Here is a 19,074-nt window from a genome sequence, read left to right on the forward strand (position 1 = left end):
TTGAAAAATGGGCACAAGCCATTAGATTTCATCTTGAGTTCTTTAAGAGGCTGATTATTTCGAACGTCTCTGGAGTAGGCTTCTTCCACACTTGGGGGGCCCCCCCTTTTCTCTCAGGAAATTTGTAACAGGGGCAGGTGCTGCCAGAAACACCTTAGATTCAAATTTTGTTTGTCAAGGGCTCAGAAACCTTTTACTGGTGCCACCTTTTGGCAACCCACTTACTGAGTTTAAGAAACCTAACATTAAAGGAAGTGGTCTCTTTTAAAGGGCTTTTTTCTTTGGTTTACATCAGTGAGTGAGGTTGCTTTTTGGTATGAGACTACTTGGACTAGACTGCATGCTTCATAAAATTCCAGAACCTTATTTTCCCTTGATCATATTCTTAATCACTTGCAAAGTTAGCATGCAGAGGGCAACTCTGACCGTGCCTGAGCAGACTATGTGAGCCAGTGTTCATGGAGCCCAGAAGAGGAGGAGTAAGCTGCAGAAGGATCTCGTGATGGAGTGGGACACAGCCTTGGAGGCTTAGTGCTCACTATACTGTACCCAGTGTGGAGAAAGTCACATGCGAACTTTCAGTTAGGCATGAAGCCTAATTGTTTTGTGCTGTCTGAAGTCCTTGTGGAAAGAGATATAGCTAGAAATTGGCGGGTGACTCGATTATTCCTTACATGCTCTCTGCCTTCCACTTCACATTTAAGGTAATGAAGCCTAGCACTCCTTTATTCGTAGCCACATGGGACTAGTGGCTACTGTACTGGGCAGCCATTCCATCATGGCACAGGCGTTCTATACTGTAAAGGTACTGGAATCTTCACCTTTAATCAGTGCTGGGCTTGAAATACTTTTATCAGTTCAGGCAAAGATAGGAGTGTAAAATCATCACTTTGCAACTACAACAGCCACATCCCATTCTAGTATTGGTTAGTGGGGGTTTATGATGCTGAAAACATTTTGGATGAAGCAACATTAATCATATTGCTTAATACTGTACAAAGTGGGGAAAGGTTCAAAGACAACAAATAGAAAGGCAGGTTTGGATTGGTTTCTTGTGAAATGAGTCCATTTAAATGATGCTTTTCTTGAGCAATTTTGCAGTGTTCTTTGGTTACTATAGTTTCTCCATCCATAGCCGAGGTTAATCTGTGACCCAGTTTTCCTCATCTGTAATTATGTGTAATGACAGTGTGAGAGGATCTCATGTGATGATGTGCATCGAGGTGTTCAGTAACTGAACCTCAGTCCCCTGGGAGGTTCGTCTTCGGTTTCTCTCCTTTTGTGATTTCCTTGCACTTGGAGATGGAGTATATTGTAGGTTTTTAATGAGCAATGTTTTGTTTTAGGAAAAAACGTGGTGCACCAACTCTCAGTAACATTAGAAGATTTGTATAATGGTGCAACAAGAAAACTGGCCCTGCAAAAGAATGTGATTTGTGACAAATGTGAAGGTACGGTCTTTCTGAGATCTTTAATATGTGGATGGGAAACCTTTGGAGTTATAAACCAGGCTAGTGCAGGCTACCAAATGATGGAAAACCACAACACTAGCATCTAGCGAAAATGAGAATGTTAGTGCTTTTTAATGGAGGGCAGCGGTTCTCAGCCTGTGGGTTGGGACCCCTTTGGGGGTCAAACAACTCTTTCACAGGGATCTCCTAAGACCATCGGAAAACACATAAATATTTAACAATTTACAATTACATAATGTTTTGTGATTAGTCACTATGCTTTATATATGTTTAATTATGTTCAATTTGTAACAATGAAAATACATCCTGCATATCAGATGTTACATTGTGATTCATAACAGTAGCAAAATTATAGTTATGAAGTAGCAACCAAAATAATTTTATGATTGGGGGTTGCGGCATTAGGAAGATTGAGAACCGCTGATCTAGGGTCTATTTTAAATGGCACTTGGGATCCATTTGATTGTGCCATTCAGAGGTAGCGTTTTCCTGTGTCTCAGTGTGAACCTCTAAATTTGAGGGGTTCCTTTTTTGTTTTGAGTGAAGCACAGCACAAATCAGCTTTCTGCTGGACAAGTCATACACAATGTCATTTCATCGCAGGTCCTACAATGTAACACCACTTGCTTCCTCCCTTGTTCACTGTTTCCATTCCTCCTCCTTCTCCTCCTCCTCCTCTTCCTCCTCCTCCTCCTCCTCCCCCTTCCTGCCTCTGAGCTTATCTCTGGGCACGTGCTGACTGTTCTGGGGGTGCAGGTCTCCCTGGTGTTCCTTTATATTATAGGTCTAGTAAGCTTTTGTACTTACAAGATTCTTGGAATCTTTAGAGATGTAAACTCTTTAAAACGTTCTCTCACAGAAGGAAGTCTCCTAAGAATTGTGCTTTGGAAGCATGTTTTAAAAATTCAAGATTCTGAAATGGCACCTTAGACCAGCAGTCAAAACTATATCTAGATATTTGAAGGAATTAAAAACTGGGTTATAGATTTCTTAGAGCGTCCCTCCACAAGACCTTGAAAATTTTATAGGATAGTGCTTTTACCCTGGCCTTGAGTATTCATTCCTGTATTTACTACCAAACCTGTGTAACTTGACGTCTTTTTAAACTCTAGGCCGAGGCGGTAAGAAAGGAGCCGTAGAGTGCTGTCCTAACTGCCGTGGTACTGGGATGCAGATACGAATCCATCAGATAGGGCCTGGAATGGTGCAGCAAATTCAGTCTGTGTGCATGGAGTGCCAGGGCCATGGGGAACGGATCAGCCCTAAAGACAGATGTAAAAGTTGCAATGGAAGGAAGATCGTTCGTGAGAAGAAGATTCTAGAAGTTCATATTGACAAAGGTGAGTTTGAGCCGTTTCTCATTTTGTAATCTTGAGTGCTGTGAGTAGTTACAGTTTAAAAGAATTGTTCTCGGTTGGATTTACATATATGTGTGTGTGATTCTATAACCCAGAGATCACTACTTGGAAACCTGTTTTTCCATTTAGACTTATTTTACGCAATTTTTATGAGTGTATTAATATGATTAACAGTTTCAGAGTAGTAAGGTGCAGTATGACAGTTGCATTTTAAGACAGCAAAGTCTGAAAGAGGAAGCTATAATAATGTATTAGAATCGCAGATTTTTTGTTGTTGTTGTTGTTAAGCTCCTGACCCTTCTCCCCTCCCGCCTTAAAAGTATGTCTGTATTCTTTAATCGAATGCAAAGGGACTTCTGTGGTAAGATTTCTGTTGTCTTCTAGTTCCTTTTTCCATGAACCTTTTGAAGCCATACTGAAAAACTTGGAAGCCACGTCTTCATATCTACTTTAAGTGCCTGCAGTCCTGTTCACTCATGTGAATTAGACTGGTCCATCCTGGTTTTCCTCATTATACATTGAGGGTCTTTTCCTTGCCAGTTACAATATTCAACAAATAGGCTTTTCATTTTAATTGGCTCAGGTTTATTAAGATAAGCATTTCCTATGCCCACGTTTTATAGTCATGCGGGACTGCCAGCAAAGCTCGGCTGAGTAATTGCTGCACAAGTGTAATCTGGTGGCTACGGTGCCTCGGGCCTAACTAAGGGCCACCTTTCAAAAAATCTTAACTTTTCAGAGGTACATACTGAGGATAACTAGTTTGGGTTTGGGCTCAAAGTAATGAAAAAATGTAGATGGTGGTAGGAGTATCATAGGTGAAATGAGAGTAGTCATGAGTTGATGACAGTCTTGATAATACCGTACACGAGTATAAGCCTAGGCATCTAATTTTACCACTAAAAGCTGGGGGGCCTTTTCATCATTAAAAACTAAAAAAAACCCCACTCTGCTTGTATTGGAGTATATACGGTATGTATGTATGGCTATTACACTATGTGATTTAAGCCAGCTTAATGTTTCGATATTGGGAAAGACTCCTCCCTAGACTGTTTGCATTGACAACGTGAAATGAGGGAGTCCCAAGCAGTGACTGCCCTTTTTTGGTTATGTATTTCAAGGGAATTCAAGTTGTAGATTATAAAAATGATGTGTACATTGAGAGTTTTTTAATGGTTGAAGAATGATTCTAAAATGCCATGGGAGAGTGGAGGGAAGGTGAGGGAGAAAGGGGGAACAGATTACAAGGATCTACATATAACTTCCTCCCTGGGGGACAGACATCGGAAAAGTGAGTGAAGGGAAACGCTGGATGGTGTTGAGGTATGATAAAATAATTTATGAATTATGAAGGGTTCATGGTGGGGGAGGGGGAAATGAGCTGATACCAAGGGCTCAAATAGAAAGCAAATGTTTTTGAGAATGATGAGGGAGGCAACTGTACAAAAGTGCTGGGCAAGTGGATGTAGGTGTATGGATTGTGATAAAGAGTTGTCCAAACCCCCAATAAAATGATTTTTAAAAATAAATGCCAATTAAGGATTCCTCCATATAATAACTGATAGTGTAATATAGAGAAGAACATCTTGACTTATGCCACTGTTGCAGTTAAAAGAATGGTTTGATAGAGGTTATTTCTGAGTGGTGAAACAGAATTCTAGTTCAGTATAATAGCCCAGTCATGGATCTGGCACCACGTGGACCATTTTAATGAATCCGCACAGCTGTGGTGGGGTGGTCTCTGGGGAAGGGTGAGGGTTAGGACCGAGCATGTGCAACCTGTCTCCTGGGAAGTGTCAGCTAGTAAATAGCAGCTCAGTCGGTAAGTGGACATTTTAAATCATTTGTCCGGAGTACTCAACAGTAACCTTTGTTTTCAGGCATGAAAGACGGCCAGAAGATCACATTCCACGGTGAAGGAGACCAAGAGCCTGGACTGGAGCCAGGAGATATTATTATTGTTTTAGATCAGAAGGACCATGCTGTTTTTACCAGGTAAAATCTCAGCACATCTTGCAGGTGTCAGTTGGTGGCTTGTTTTTGTTGTTATAATTAGCTTTTTATTGTTTGGCTGTATTTCCTGGATGTAGGATGGACAAACAAAGAGTTTAGGCAATGGATAATGTGTTTTGTAATAATTGTTAAGCATTGGGCTTCAATCATTCCTTTTAAAGGAGGCCCTTAAAAATAGGGCCAGATTTTGGCTTTTCTTTTCAAAATTTGTGTCTTATTTGCAACTTGAATCAGAAGATATTTTTATTATCAATAAAAAGGAAGCATGTGGCGTGGGGGAAAACATCCTTAGACAGAAGTTTGCCCTCAGCCTTTATAATAGTCACTGCAAAGTACCGTAAGCTTTTGTCAATTTCAAATCGACGAGTTCCTGATAAAAGTGATTGCTTTTAGTTGTAAATAAATACTGGCTACCCAAAACCAATCTTTAGGACACTTAAATTGGCCACCTAGCTTTTTAAACGTATGTATAAATTGAAGTCAATTGCAGTGTAATGTAATGGACTTGATGCCAATTTATGCACTGGACAGCGTAACATAAGAGTTACCAGGTGGGGAAAGAGATATACTGGTGGTTAACGGTGAATTGGTTTTAAATGTATGTCCATGGTGAACATCAAAATACTGGACTGGAGATAAGTTGTGTAGGAAGAGCTGTGTATTGAATTCGTTAAGAACATTTCACAAGTGTCAGTAGTATGGACAATGTTACCAGCTAGCGCAAGACTGGTGCTGTCATTTGAGACCAGTCCCAGAGGTTTTCTGGAAAGCATTCTGGCTGGCTTAGACAAGTTAAAGCAGCAGTTATCAACCTGTGGGTTGTGCCCCCTTTGGGGGTTAAACAACCCTTTCACAGGGGTCCCCTAAGACCATCGGAAAACACGAATATTTCACAGTATATAATCACATACTGTTTTGTGATTAATCACTATGCTTTACTTAAGTTGAATTATGTTCAGTTTGTAGTAATGAAAATACATCCTGCATATCAGATAATACGATTCATCACAGTAGCAAAATCACAGTTATGACATGGCAATGGAAATAACTTTATGGTAGGGTGGTCACCACAGCATGAGGAACTGTATGTATGAAGGGGTTGCAGCATTAGGAAGGTTGAGAAACCCCTGTGTTAAAGGAATTGGATAAAGAAGAGAATCTAAGCCGCAGGGAGGAGGATGTGGGCTGTTAAGAGTGATGGATTGATTGCATTGTCATGAAATGTTAGACCCTATATTGTGGGGTTGCCATGAAGTGACCTGGAGGGAAGTAACATCAGTTACCTCGTGAACGGGAGTCCGTCCTTACAGCTCTTTGATAATAGTAGTCCCATCCCTTTATCAAATTTCATAGTGCCTAAGTAGTCTCAGACCCAGCCATGGTCTGTTCAACTAATCCGATGGGCCCTTTAACAGTAATGTGGCTGCCCCTTAGGCTAATTGTGTCTTTTTTCCTTTGAGAAACTAGATTTAAAAGTCGGAGACAACTTGGGGATGGCAAATGGTAGAGGCTGCATAGCGCATTTATGTGGAAGGATTCTGATGCCTTACCCTAGAAACAAGGCTGACAAACTCCCACTCCCTGCTCTGGTTTTTGTCGTAGAGCAGGAAGGGGGCGGCGTGTGTGTGTGGGGGTGGGCGCGCGGTGTGCAAGCCGCGTTGATGTTAAGGAAGAAAACCATTGCCTGCAAAAGGGCCTCGTGACCGTTGATGTGAAAGGTGCCGTGCTTTCATTGCTGCAGGCGAGGAGAAGACCTTTTCATGTGTATGGACATCCAGCTGGTTGAAGCGCTGTGTGGCTTCCAAAAGCCAATATCTACTCTTGACAACCGAACCATAGTCATCACTTCTCATCCAGGTAGGGTAGCGCTTTTAGTGTTTTCTTATCGCCTGCTGACAGGCCCCTCTTTACATTCCCTTCCATTGGGGCTGGACCCAAAGTCCAAGTGGCCGTGGTGATTTTTTGGTGGTCCAGAAATGAAAGTTTATGCAATGGTTTCAGCTCACGTAAAGAAAAACTTGACCTCATGTTTTTTAGGTCAGATTGTGAAGCATGAAGATATTAAATGTGTGCTAAATGAAGGCATGCCAATTTATCGCAGACCTTATGAAAAGGGGCGCCTAATCATTGAATTTAAGGTAAGCTACAGAAAGTGACTCGTGGTTATTAGAGTAACTATTGTGAGGTTTGGGACAGTGTGTGTGTGTGTGTGTGTGTGTGTGTGTAGGTGTAGTGTGGAAAGACTTTAAATAAGAATGGCTCTGTTTAAATTCTGGGAAGGATTAGAATGTATTCTAGGACAGCTGCTTGTATGAAAATACACATTGACTGGATAGAACCGAAAGGTTGTTGAGGTGCGGTTTTAACTAGGATCTCAGAAGCATAAGATGTTTGTGAGAGGCCTTCAAGAGCTTAGTTTAGAAGGCAAGGTAGATTTTCCTAGTAACCTGTCTCTGGCACCAGTGTTGCGTCAGTCTCAGTGAACTTCCAGTGTACATTTGCTTTTATAGGTGAACTTCCCTGAGAATGGCTTTCTCTCTCCCGATAAACTCTCTCTGCTGGAAAAACTCCTGCCTGAGCAGAAGGAAGTAGAAGAGACTGATGAAATGGATCAAGTGGAACTGGTGGACTTTGATCCCAACCAGGAAAGACGGCGCCATTACAATGGAGAAGCATACGAGGATGATGACCACCACCCCAGAGGTGGGGTCCAGTGTCAGACCTCTTAATGGGGACCAGTAAATATCGCTCACTGCTGGCATTTTATATGCAGTAGTGAACAAGTGAAGGACTGTAATCATAATATGCTCACTACTTGCTATGGTTTTTGTTTTAATATTCAACTATAGTAGTGTTTTAAAGTTAAATGAAGAATAAACTGAAATATAAAAGCTCTGACTTTCCCTGTATGTATGATGACTTCAGTATGCAAGATGAAGCTTAATACTTATAAAAGTTTCTTTAGGTTTAAAGGAGTGGGGAGAGTGTCTTTACCCTGAGCCCTCTGCCCCTCAACCCCCCAGTGTTTGTTGGACCATACCTTGTAATTGTTTTCAGCTGTGCATATGGACTAGCTTAGCCCAAAATAGTAGGTGTATATGTATTGACTTCAGTGTATGACCCTTAATTGTTACGCTCTGAAATTAAAACTGTATTTAACTGGCAACCAGAAGAGATTTTTAATTTGTAGACAAGTCTTGATTTGTATAGTAGTTTGTGTTACGTGGGATTCGCTGTGCTGTCTGCATTTATTCTCCTGCCTCAGCTGTTAACTTGAAGGTGGCTCAGCAGATAGATAGTAGCCTGTAGTAACGGTGATGGGGAAATGTCTTCTAAAGAAGAGATTCATCACCAAGTAATGCTTCTCGCGTCTTACACTTTGAGAATTATGTTCTCTTCTACTGTGGCACCTGTTTGAAAATATATATATGTTCAGCCCTTAAAAACAAAACAAAACAAAACCCACCCTTCTCTTTAGACTCGGTAAGCCCCAGAGTAGGGACTTCAAGAGTCATAATAACTTAGATGTTGAAGCAAAGAAAGCTTTTCCTGGGCGATTTGCATGTATGTGAGAGGAAGGCATTGCTTTGGGTATATTACAGGCTTACTTGAAACCATTTTAACTTATGCTCAGAAATAACTATAATGATGGTAGTTTGCCAAAGTATGATGAATAGCTCTGATTGTATGTTTAAAAGTCATGTGTTCACATGCTTAAATGTGGCTATCAGAATTTAAGCAGTTCTTGCAATGTATGAATTACTCAATACATTGATTTCTGAGTGTTTCCAGTGTGTGTCACTATAGGCTATTTTCCCAGCTCAAAGCCTCGGCTTGTCCCTATTGAGATATGGAGCTTTTAACTAGCTAAAATGAGTGGTATCCCAAAATAGCTTTGTAACTGTAGTTAAAGGTTTAATATTAAATTAGGATGGGAGAGTTGAAAGGATTGTGGGGTGCATGTTGGGAGCCCAAGGGGTGTTTTGAAGCCTGGTAAGACCCTGGAATAAGGGTGAAAATTTGTTCCCTAGTATGGTATTTCTTTCATAAGTTCTGTCCATCCTTTAATAAGGAACCTTAAATATGCAGAAACTGAGAAACTTGGACTCCCACGAGTCCTGGGCATTCTGGGTTTCCTACTCATTCTTAAGTGACAGCCTCGCCTTCTCCCATTAGGGTTGGTGGATAGGGAGCAGTACAGAAAAGCAGAAACAAGGTTGGGGGTGGGGGATCTTCCCACACTGTTCTATCTCACAAACTTCAAGCCAAGGCCAAGAAGAAAGATGCCTTCAGTCCCTGGTAAATTAGTTGCTAGGCTATTACCCCATTTAACTTCTCAGTGTATTCAAAATAACTCAGGGCAGACTTCAAAGACTTACTAAAATGATTTCTTGGTTCCATTAGTCTGTTCCAACACAGTGAGTACATGTACTAACAAAACACCAAGTCCTGAGCCATCCTATGTTTAAACCCATTGTTAGTCATGGTCAAATCTATTGAAATTCTAAGGGCACCTAGTGAAATTATTTCTAGAGAAGCAGAAACTGACAAATTTGTCTAAGACATTTTCCAAGGTCATTATCCACAAACGTATACATTCAGTATGAAGAAGCTTCAAAAGTTTGGGAAAATTCTTTTTCATTCTGCTTTTCCATAAACCTTTTGAGTCAGCTGGCTCCAGGGCATCCTTGGGGTGGCTCCCCTCCCCTTTTCCATCATTCGCAATTGTCCAGTGAGGATTTCCTTCCAACTTGGTAAACCTTCATGTATGTGGAATATGGCATTAGTGCCCAGTTTGAGCTACAATTGGAATTGCCTGGGAAGCTTTTAACAAATGAATGGTTGAGTCAGAACCATCGTTATGTAGCTACGGTTGGAAACCACGAGATGGGTTAGCTGTGTGGGAAGGGTAATGCCACTTTAAAGGACTTGGTGGGAAGTTAATGGCAGCCAAGCCAGACCTATGGCAAGTACATTTTTAAACAAGCTTAGATGGACATTTAATAGTGATTACTTCTTTGAAATATGGGGAAATGAATCCTAAAACTCGAAACCATAGTGAATGAAGACAGCAAGCTTTAGCAAAACAAAATTTGCAGGGCTTCCAAACTCTTACACTTCTAACGTTTGATTACACTGCCCAACAACATTTTCTCGTGGTGGTTGGGTTTTTAGACCTGGGTTAGTTGGGGGGTGTTGATTGAGAAGACTGCACTAGTTTCAGCTATTAAGATATACTAATTTATACTGGTTTTAAATAGGAGATTGCAAAACTACAAGATCAGACAAGAAATGGTAAATACTTGGAAAATAATTAGGGACTGTGGACCTGTGGTGGCAACTAGTTGGTTTCACATTGAGCTGTCACTCATAAGATCAGTGGTTTGAACCCTTTAAAGGTCAGGCAGTCTGCACCCTTGAAAAGATTTAGAGGTTTGGAAACACAAAGGGGCAGTTCTTCCCTATCCTGTGGTGCCATTCTGAGTAAGGATCGATTGGGCAGTGGGGTTTGGGGTGTTCCTTTGTGGTGTGGCAGGCTGCAGTAGACAGACTACAAATTGGGATCCTGCAAAGCCAGAGCACTGCTTGAACATGAGAAGGCACCTAATACGGAAGGTGTGAGGGAAAGGTCGATGTTCATATTTTGAAGACCTACGCTTCCTCTTCAAATGATGCAGTACACATTTCAGAACACCAACGGATAATCCATGTGAAATGTTTCAGACGTGAGGTTGACAGCAAGCTTATTTATAAGAAAAATTCTAACTTTCTCATTCTAACGCTTTAGATTTTTTTTATGCACAGGTGGAGAAAGGGCCATTTTAATTTTAATGAGTTTGAACCTTGATAGACTTATTTTGGGTTTCAGAACATTTGAATCTTTGTTGTACCAAACTCACTCCTAGTCAATGGATTGCGACAGCAATTCCAAGACTGGGGTTCTCCTGTGGGTCTGAAGCTGTCAATCTGGGCAGAAAGTCTCCTCTTTGCCTTGCAAGAGGGCCAGTGGGCTCCAATAGCTGACACACAACCCACTACACCATCAGGGCACCTTATTTATTGTACAGGGTCTCATTTCTGGCCTGCGTCTAAGCTTACAAATTGGAACTGCCTGCTCGAGTTCCTAATCAAGGTGAAGTAATACTAGGGGGAAATTCCAAGTTCGTGTAATTTGTACTGTTCAATATATCATTGGATCAAAGAACACCATGTGAAGTATAACTTGATCTAATGTTTAATACAACACAACCTACTTTGAATAAAGCCAGCCAGCATGCACTTCCTCTTTCTCAGCTACATAAAAAAGTGATTTTTTTAAGGTGGATGAACAGAGTAAAGAATGGTTTATGGCATATGTGCCGTATCTCAAAAAGTAGAGCTGATAGGGGGAAACTTGTGCTATTTTTGTAATCAGCAGGTCAAACATGACCAGAAATAACATTTCAGGCACCAAAATGTGTATGTGACCAGTTTTTAACGACCTCATGACACAATGCTGCTTTGTAGATGAAACTAGTGGGGTCTAGTGATCAAGTAGCTTTTAGTTTGTGCTTGCCTGCTGGGCTGGAGCTTGAATTTGCATATCAAACCAGATCCCAAGGACACAGAGCGCATCCCCGCCCCGCAGCCACCAAAGGGAAGGGCTCTGCTGCTGAACAGAAGGTGGGCATTGGGGATCCATTCCGAGGGAGGGATCTCCGAAGAATAAACCAAACCCCCATCGCCTCAAGGCCGACTCAGAGCGACCCCCTCTGGGTTTCCTCGAGACTTGACTCTAAGGAGTAGAAAACCCAGTTTCGAACTGCTGCTGGTTTCGAACAGCTTGTCACACTGTTCGCAGCCGAAAAACACCAATGAAGCACGATAGCTACTTCTAGACCAGGCAGAGGGAAACAGCAAAGTATGGGATTCTGGTTGGCAAAAGAAGATCACGTTGGGATAACAATTTCATCACACCTCCAGCTCGCTGCCGTTGATTCCGACTCCTATTGACCCGCGCCGGTGGGTCTTAGTAGACAGCCTGATCCCTCCTCCACAGGGGAAGGATTGACCTTGAGGTTAGCCGCACAACCCAGCACACCACCAGGGCTCCTTCACACGCGCAGGTGCCGCTGATCTTAGTCTCCAACCGCTTCCTTTCCGCCTAGGGCACTGGGGAGGGGCCCAATAGCACCCTCGCCGACTGCCACATCGGTACTGGGAAAGCCAGGGTAGCTGGCTCCCGCGGGTGCTCGCTCAGCGCGCTCCCTGAAGGCGGTGAACGACACCTCTGGGACCCAGCTTGGGTTCCTGCATTGCTCCCGCCTTACCTGAAGCAGAGGCGCTTCCCGGCCGTCGGGGAGGAGGGTCCGCCGCCCCTTGCGCACGCGCAGCCCGGCTCCTGTGCGCCGCCTGCTGGGCGGGGAGAAGGGGGCGGTCGCGAGCGCTGGGGATGGCCACGTGCCCCTCTGCAGCAAGGGACTCCCTGACGGCTGGGCTGAAGCGCTGGGTTTGCGGGGCGGAAAGCAAGGCCCTGGGTAATTAATATGAAGAGTTTGTGCACACATTCCCCCTCCCCCGCTTTTAAAGAAAAACAATCGCGCTACTTCTAGATAGGTACACAATGAGGATGAAAGATTTACGTGGGAGATGCAGAAGGTTCATTTTCTTACCCAACTCTGCGTTTATCTGTGTCATCCAAGATATTACTTTTTAAAAGTAGAAGTATATATGTAACGGCTCCCATAGCTACAGGATGACATCCAGGGCCCCTCCCCTGCCTTCCCCACACAGCCTGTCCTGTCGCTCCTCCCCAGCCCCTCTAGGATGCCTTTCCAACAGCGTGGGGCAGGATTGGGTGCCCTCCTGACAAAAGCAACGCAAACAACTCTTCCCTTAGAATATGTATAAATTCACTTTAAAAATTAACGGACATTTTTAGAGCAGCTGCAAGTTTAGGGAAACATCACAATCAGAGCTTCCACATACCAATTAGCATTTCACATGTGTGATGCATTTGTTACAATTGATGACCCAACCCATAGATCAGCAGAATTCCATAGGTGAGAGTAGGGCTGTGCTGTCACAGTTGTTCTGACAAATACATGTAATATGTCCACTATTAAGGTATATCCCCAAACATCCCCTCTGCTCCAGCCTACTCAACCTTTAAGCTTTTATTCTTTATAGCAAGTTTTGCCTTCCCCAGAATATTCAAAGTACACAGTATATAACCTTTGGGGACCGGCCTTTTTCACTCAGCAATGTGCATCTGAGTCTCCCTTGCCATTTCCTGGCTTGAGAGTCCATTTATTTTTATCTCTGAGTAATAGTATATTGTATGTGTGTACCAACTCCTTTATCCATTTACCCATCGAATGGCACCTTGGATGCTTTTAAAATGTTGGCATTTATGACTAAAGCTGCTATAAGCATTCAAGTGGTTTTTGAGTGGACCAAAATTTTCAACTCACTTGAGCTGAAAGCTCAAATCAAGCCCGCTAGACCTTGATTGTTAATATGGTCTGGTGAGACTTTTTAAGAAACGGCCACACTTCCAAAGCGGCTCTACCATTTTGCATTGCCACCAGCAACGGAATAGTCCCTGCTGCTGTGCATCCCCGCTAGTATTTGGTGGTGCCAGTTTTGGACTTTAGCTATTCTAAAAGGCTTGAGCATTGCTGTACAAACTTGGGGCATATTGTCAGGAGAGACCAGTCCCTGGAGAAGGACATCATGTTTGGTAAAATGGAGGGGAATGAAGAAGAGGAAAGCCATCTAAGACGAAATGACACAGTGGCTGCAACAATGAACTCAGGCATAGGAACAACTGTGAGGATGGCACGGGATCGGTGTCTTGTTGTTTGAGCATCGGGTCGCTACAACATTGCTATGACGCTTTCGAGCGATTTCCTGAAGGCCTTTCAAACACTTCTAGAAATCAGCCAGTGAAAACCCTGCAGAACACCTCAGTCTGAACCATATCAGGATGGCGCAGGACCAAGCATTGTGGTGGTTGGCATCACCAGGAGTCTGGGACAGACTTAACAGCAACTAACAGACTTGTATTGGTTATCTCATCGTTGCAATATAATTTGCAGTTCCTTAATGGCAAAGGATACTGAACATCATTTCATGCTCATGTAATCTGTATTGTCTTCTTCGGTGAGATAGCTGTTCAAATATTTTGCCCATCTTTTAACGTGTTTAATTCCAGGTGAATGTGGAGTTCTTTGTAAACCCTACAAGGAACCCCCAATGGCATAATGGGTTTGAGTTAGAGCACTGGTTGGCAGTTTGAAACCACCAGCCATTCCATAGGAGAAAGAAGAGGCTTTCTACTCCCATAGTCAGTCTCGGAGTTCACAGGGGCAGTTCTACTGTACTATAGGGCTGCCTTGAATCACAATGGGCTCGATGGCAGTGAGTTTGGTTGGGGCTTTGTAAATCCTCCAAACAAGTCTTTTATCAGATTTGCCTTACAAATCTCCTCACCCTATCTGTGGTGTGTCTTTTCATTCCCTCAACTTTCATAGAGCAGTTTTTCATTTTAAGGAACCCAACTGGTGTTTACAAACTAATTGCCCAACTCCAGGGCATGACACCCATATGCAAAAAAATATGCTCAAGGGTGTTTTGCTGCCTAACTTTCTTCTCCAGCTGACATCCCACTTCCCTTCCCTACAGCTGGTCAGAACAGCTGAGAACGAGTAGAAGGAAGAGCTACCAGTGAAATGAGACCTTCTGCATCACCTGGCCTTTCTACGTGTTGAGTACCCTACTGTCCTAGGTAGTGCCTTTCCACTGTACTTTGGTTCAAGGTGCCCTGGTGGCGATGTGAGGAGCTCTGGTGGAGTAGTGGGTTACTCAACCCCACCAGCTGCTGCACAAGAGAAACTCTAGGGAGTTCGACTGTGCCCTACAGGGTCGCTATGAGTCAGAGTCAGCTTGTGGCAGTGTTTTAGTTAGTTAGTTTTCGGTTGGCACTGTGGAGTAGGTCAGCAATTCAAACCCACACACCGCTCCACAAAAGAAAGATGAGGCTGTTTGCTTCCATAAAGATTTAGTTTTGGAAAGCCTCTGAGTTAGAATCAACTCGATGGCAATGAACTTGGATTGGGGCACATGAGATTCATGCTGGTTGAGACACTTGGGATAATAATATTGCCACTACCACCTCATTCTAAGTAAGCTGATTAGATGAGCATAAATTAAAAACAAATAAAGCCTCCAAACAGGTGTAAAGTTTATTAACATCTTTAAAAAAAAAAAGTGGAAAAAACTGCTACTGAATATGGGTAGTTTGTTATTTACAAGTTCTACTGGAAGAGGTTCAATTTAGTCAGCATTTCCAAAAATCCAATTTTTCCCCCTAGAAACACCAGTATTTCATTTTCCAGGTAAAAGATTATTGAAAACATTATGTGATTTCCCCCTTTAGAAGGCAAACTAATATCTTAAAAATATACAACAAAAAGTATCTGGTACACAAATGTGCATTTTCACAAAAGTGTTCTGTGTGTGGCTTACTCAGATGATTTATTTTCTTAGAAAAGCTGGCAACAGAAAAAGAGACGAAAGAGCAGCACACACGACTTGGCCTCCACTGAAGCGCATGCTCCCGCGAGTTCCCAAGGGAAAGGGGCTCAGGGTTTCCAGAGCTTCAGGAGGCCGTCTTCGCTGTAGGTGGCGATCAGGTTCTGATGAGGATGATGGGCGATACCAATCACATCCTTCTCGTGAACCTGGAAGAGGGACAGCAGGGGGTTAGGGAGTCACCCTGGAAAGCTGGGTGAGAGGACACAGAGGTAAGTTTCTACTTCTCATGGAAGTAATCATGCTGAAGATGGCCTCACCTGGAGCCCGAGGAGGAAAACCGAGAAAATAAAGAAGAGGCACCCGGGGCAAGTGCACACATGCACACACATGCACGCACAGAGCGAGCACATTTGTTAGCCTATCTGTACTGTTCCTATTTGTGAATAAAGGTGCTTCATCCTAGATCATTTTTGCACCATAGCCAATCCTACTGATCAACACCAATCTGAAGGTTATAGGGCAAAGCAGCGATGAACAATAAAGGATCCCTCCAGTCAGTGGACCTGTGTCTTACAGGATCTGGAGCTGGCGGACTCGCCAAGCTCTTCTTGTCTTGCTCACATCTTAGGTCTACACTCAAGCCTGCAAAAGGCAGTGGGGCAAAGTCCACAAGACCAATTCCAGATGAGATTACTCTCTGACACAGGCAGGGGTAGATTTTGTTGCTTGCTCACCATACCATTTCCTCTGCCTGGACCACAGAAGTTGACTACACCTGGCTGGGGCTGCATGACTACATGCTGACCAAAAGAACGAAGAACAAAGTAGCGTAAGCCTCTTCCAGATACGGGTCTGAAATCAGTAAAGCATCAGTGCCTTCCAACTACCATATATACTTGAGTATAAGCCGACCTCAATATCAAATGTGCTGAAAGCTCGGCTTATTCATGAGTATAGACAGTACTTTCTTTCCTCTTGAAATCTTAGATGTCACATATTCTAAACGGCACAGCTGAAAGGTGTTGAGACACAGCAAGAAATAACATTTAGTCACTGGAATCTGGGAATTGTGAATTATCAACAGATGCTTGAAAAGGTTTAAAAACATCACAATCACTTGGACAGACTGATCATACAAGTGATTTATTATCCAGAAGATAATCTGGTCTCACTCCAACCCCTGGCTCACCTCACTGGCTGGGGGAGACAGAGATGTTCCCTTCTTGGGCTCTGCTGTTACACTAGGAGTACATGAAGGATGACTATTCCTGACAGAGGGGATCATTCCATACAATGAAGGGCTCCTTATTTCGTGATAAAGGGCCTCCATTATATTGTTTCCACCTAGAATTGCACTGATGGCAGTCGGTCTGGAAATGGCTTGTGGGTCAGAACGCAGTATGAACACGCATTAATGGAGGGCCTGCAGATGCCCTCAGACCAGCAGTACTCACTGTCAGGGTTCTCTCCAGCTTGCCGGTGACCGTGCTGAAGCAGTAGAGCACAAAATCCTCTCCCACACAGTAGATCCACTCGCCACGCGGGGAGAGGGCGCAGCACACGAAGTCACCACCTTCTCGCTTACCAGAGCTGAAGCTTCTGACGATCTGCAGGGCGGCCCCCCCAGGGCAGAAGCCAAACAAAACAGCCGGGTTAATAGCGGCGCAGCCACGGCATCGTTTCAAAGGGGTATCTTCATATTGTTCTTTTGGGTTCTGATTTTTTTTTGGGGGGGGAGGGGTCATTTATACAAGAATCAGATCTCCAATTCCATTCAGCACAGCAATGTCTTGCTTGGAATGGCAAGGGGGGGGGGCTTTAGAATGGTTGATCTTTCCATTTGATCTTTCCCATAAACTTTGGGAAGCCCCCCTTGTATTCAACAGAGAGCTAACTAAAATTAGGACAGACCAGTTGAGAGTTCACTGACCCTGCTTGAGCACACTCACCGCCCCTCTACACACACGCGCACACACACACTTCTCCATAAATCACCGGCACACAGTGCTTTGTGGACTCGTGTGCGCACCCCAGCTACCTCTTTCTGACAGGGTCAAACATGATCCCTCGCAGGGCTGAATTTTGTCTCCAAAACCTTGTCTGCTCTCTCTTCAGGGGCAAGGGAATAGTGCAGAATGCTCTGTCCTATTTCTTCAATACTATGTCAATCCAGACAGGAGCCCTGGTGGTGTAGTGGTTGCACAGTGGGCTGTGATCCGCATGGTTGGCAGTTTGAAGCCACCAGCAGCTCCAAGGGAGAAAGACTGGGCTTTCTACACCCATAAACAGTTACAGTGTTGGAAACCCACTGGGGGTGGCTATGAATTAGCACTGAGTTTTGAGTATGTCAATCTAGAATTAGTATTTCAACATTAAAAGCAAAACCAAGATCCAGCAAGAACGGTAAAATGTGCTCAGCAGACATGCTGGGCACCAGTGGCTAGTCTAAAGTGGCCTGGGAGGTACTTCTAGAAGGTCAACTCTGCCATGGGCTCTGTGACTATTTCAGCAGTGATAGGCCTCAACCAGCAGGCCGAGGAAAGAGGGCGAGCTCCACAAACCAGCTCCCTGGCCCTCCCCTAGGCTCAGTATGAGCCCCAGGATCAGCATGTCAACAGCACCACAACTCATGTTCAGGGCTTGAAACTCCTCTACCTGGATGCTGCAGTGCTGACTGCCCAGTGGTTAGTGCTGAGTTCAGCAGCCACTGGGAACCCTGAGGATGTCCCGATTCCTGCTTTCAGGACCCTGTTGTCCTTGTCCTATAAGAGTATGATCTTTGATCAAATGGCAGCTACATGTCTTGAGCTGGTAATCCCCAGAAAACACCTATTGGCAGGCTTGACAATCTGCACTGAGACTCTGAAGGAGGCTTAAAGCAGATCAGAGCCTCATGCATCCAACGTATGGGTTGCCAAACTCAATTGGCCTAGTGCCCCCTTTCAGAAAATCAATTAATTAATTAATTGACTACTTAGTGGCAGCACCCTGGCAAAGGAAACTTTTGTACTATCATCCATAATCCAAGTGGTGGTATCTGCTTTTGCAGCCCTGCTGAATCATTCCAGAAGCTCAAACCCCCCAACCCAGGGCAGTATCACCCTCTTTGGGAAACACTCATCCAAAGGAAAGCCCACTGCCACAGAGTCCATTCCAACTCATAGCAACCCTGTATAGGCTTTCCAAGGCTTTGTCAATCTTTAATGGGACTAGACAATGCCACCTGTCTCCCACCGAGCAGCTGGTAGGTTTGCACTGCTGATCTCATGGTTAACAGTTCAAAGTTTACCCAAAAGAAAAAACAAAATACACAATTACTGTAAAGAGAGAACTTCTGAGACACCAAAGAAATGCACTGTAGCATGGTAGTTCTAATATATGTCTGCCAAACACAGAGAACGCATATGGCTGGTCTATGGGGTGGTGAAGTCAGACTGAATCAGAGGCTGCAAGGGGAGGGCCAGGACCTGGTGATTTGGGACCCACCCACAGACTGGGCCCAAGCTCTGGCTGAGCACTCACCTGGCCCTGCATGTTCATGATGACCACCGTGTTGGATCGGTTGCACACCACAAAGTGCTCTGGGTTTTTGGGAAGCAGGATCACACTGTTGACGGTGATGTCTGTCCCCGCAGTGCTGCCCAGGGACTTAAAGGTGTTGGAACACTCTGTGGTCTTCATGTTCCAAATCTACCAGGCAGAAATGGAAGACA

The 19,074-nt window shown here is 43.9% G+C and overlaps 2 protein-coding genes across 2 annotated transcripts in view; one reads left to right on the forward strand and one right to left on the reverse strand.

Annotated features, from left to right (window-relative positions):
- DNAJA1 (DnaJ heat shock protein family (Hsp40) member A1) overlaps nt 1-8,630 on the forward strand; it is a 10,159-nt gene extending 1,529 nt beyond the window's left edge. The window contains exons 3-8 of the mRNA XM_030885363.2: nt 1,347-1,451; nt 2,585-2,812; nt 4,711-4,825; nt 6,585-6,700; nt 6,881-6,981; nt 7,354-8,630. Coding sequence (XP_030741223.1) covers nt 1,347-1,451; nt 2,585-2,812; nt 4,711-4,825; nt 6,585-6,700; nt 6,881-6,981; nt 7,354-7,572 — 884 coding nt within the window. The 3' untranslated portion in view covers nt 7,573-8,630. The remainder of the gene's footprint in view (nt 1-1,346; nt 1,452-2,584; nt 2,813-4,710; nt 4,826-6,584; nt 6,701-6,880; nt 6,982-7,353) is intronic.
- Nucleotides 8,631-15,046: 6,416 nt separating this feature from the next.
- Nucleotides 15,047-19,074, reverse strand: part of SMU1 (SMU1 DNA replication regulator and spliceosomal factor) — a 22,262-nt gene continuing 18,234 nt past the window's right edge. Inside the window, exons 10-12 of the mRNA XM_004712365.2 lie at nt 18,884-19,051; nt 16,816-16,968; nt 15,047-15,567 (exon numbers count right to left, since the gene is read on the reverse strand). Coding sequence (XP_004712422.1) covers nt 15,469-15,567; nt 16,816-16,968; nt 18,884-19,051 — 420 coding nt within the window. The 3' untranslated portion in view covers nt 15,047-15,468. The remainder of the gene's footprint in view (nt 15,568-16,815; nt 16,969-18,883; nt 19,052-19,074) is intronic.

This window comes from Echinops telfairi, unplaced genomic scaffold, assembly GCF_000313985.2.
Source record: "Echinops telfairi isolate 266 unplaced genomic scaffold, ASM31398v2 ScPeMD7_25;HRSCAF=90, whole genome shotgun sequence".
Lineage (NCBI taxonomy): Eukaryota > Metazoa > Chordata > Mammalia > Afrosoricida > Tenrecidae > Echinops > Echinops telfairi.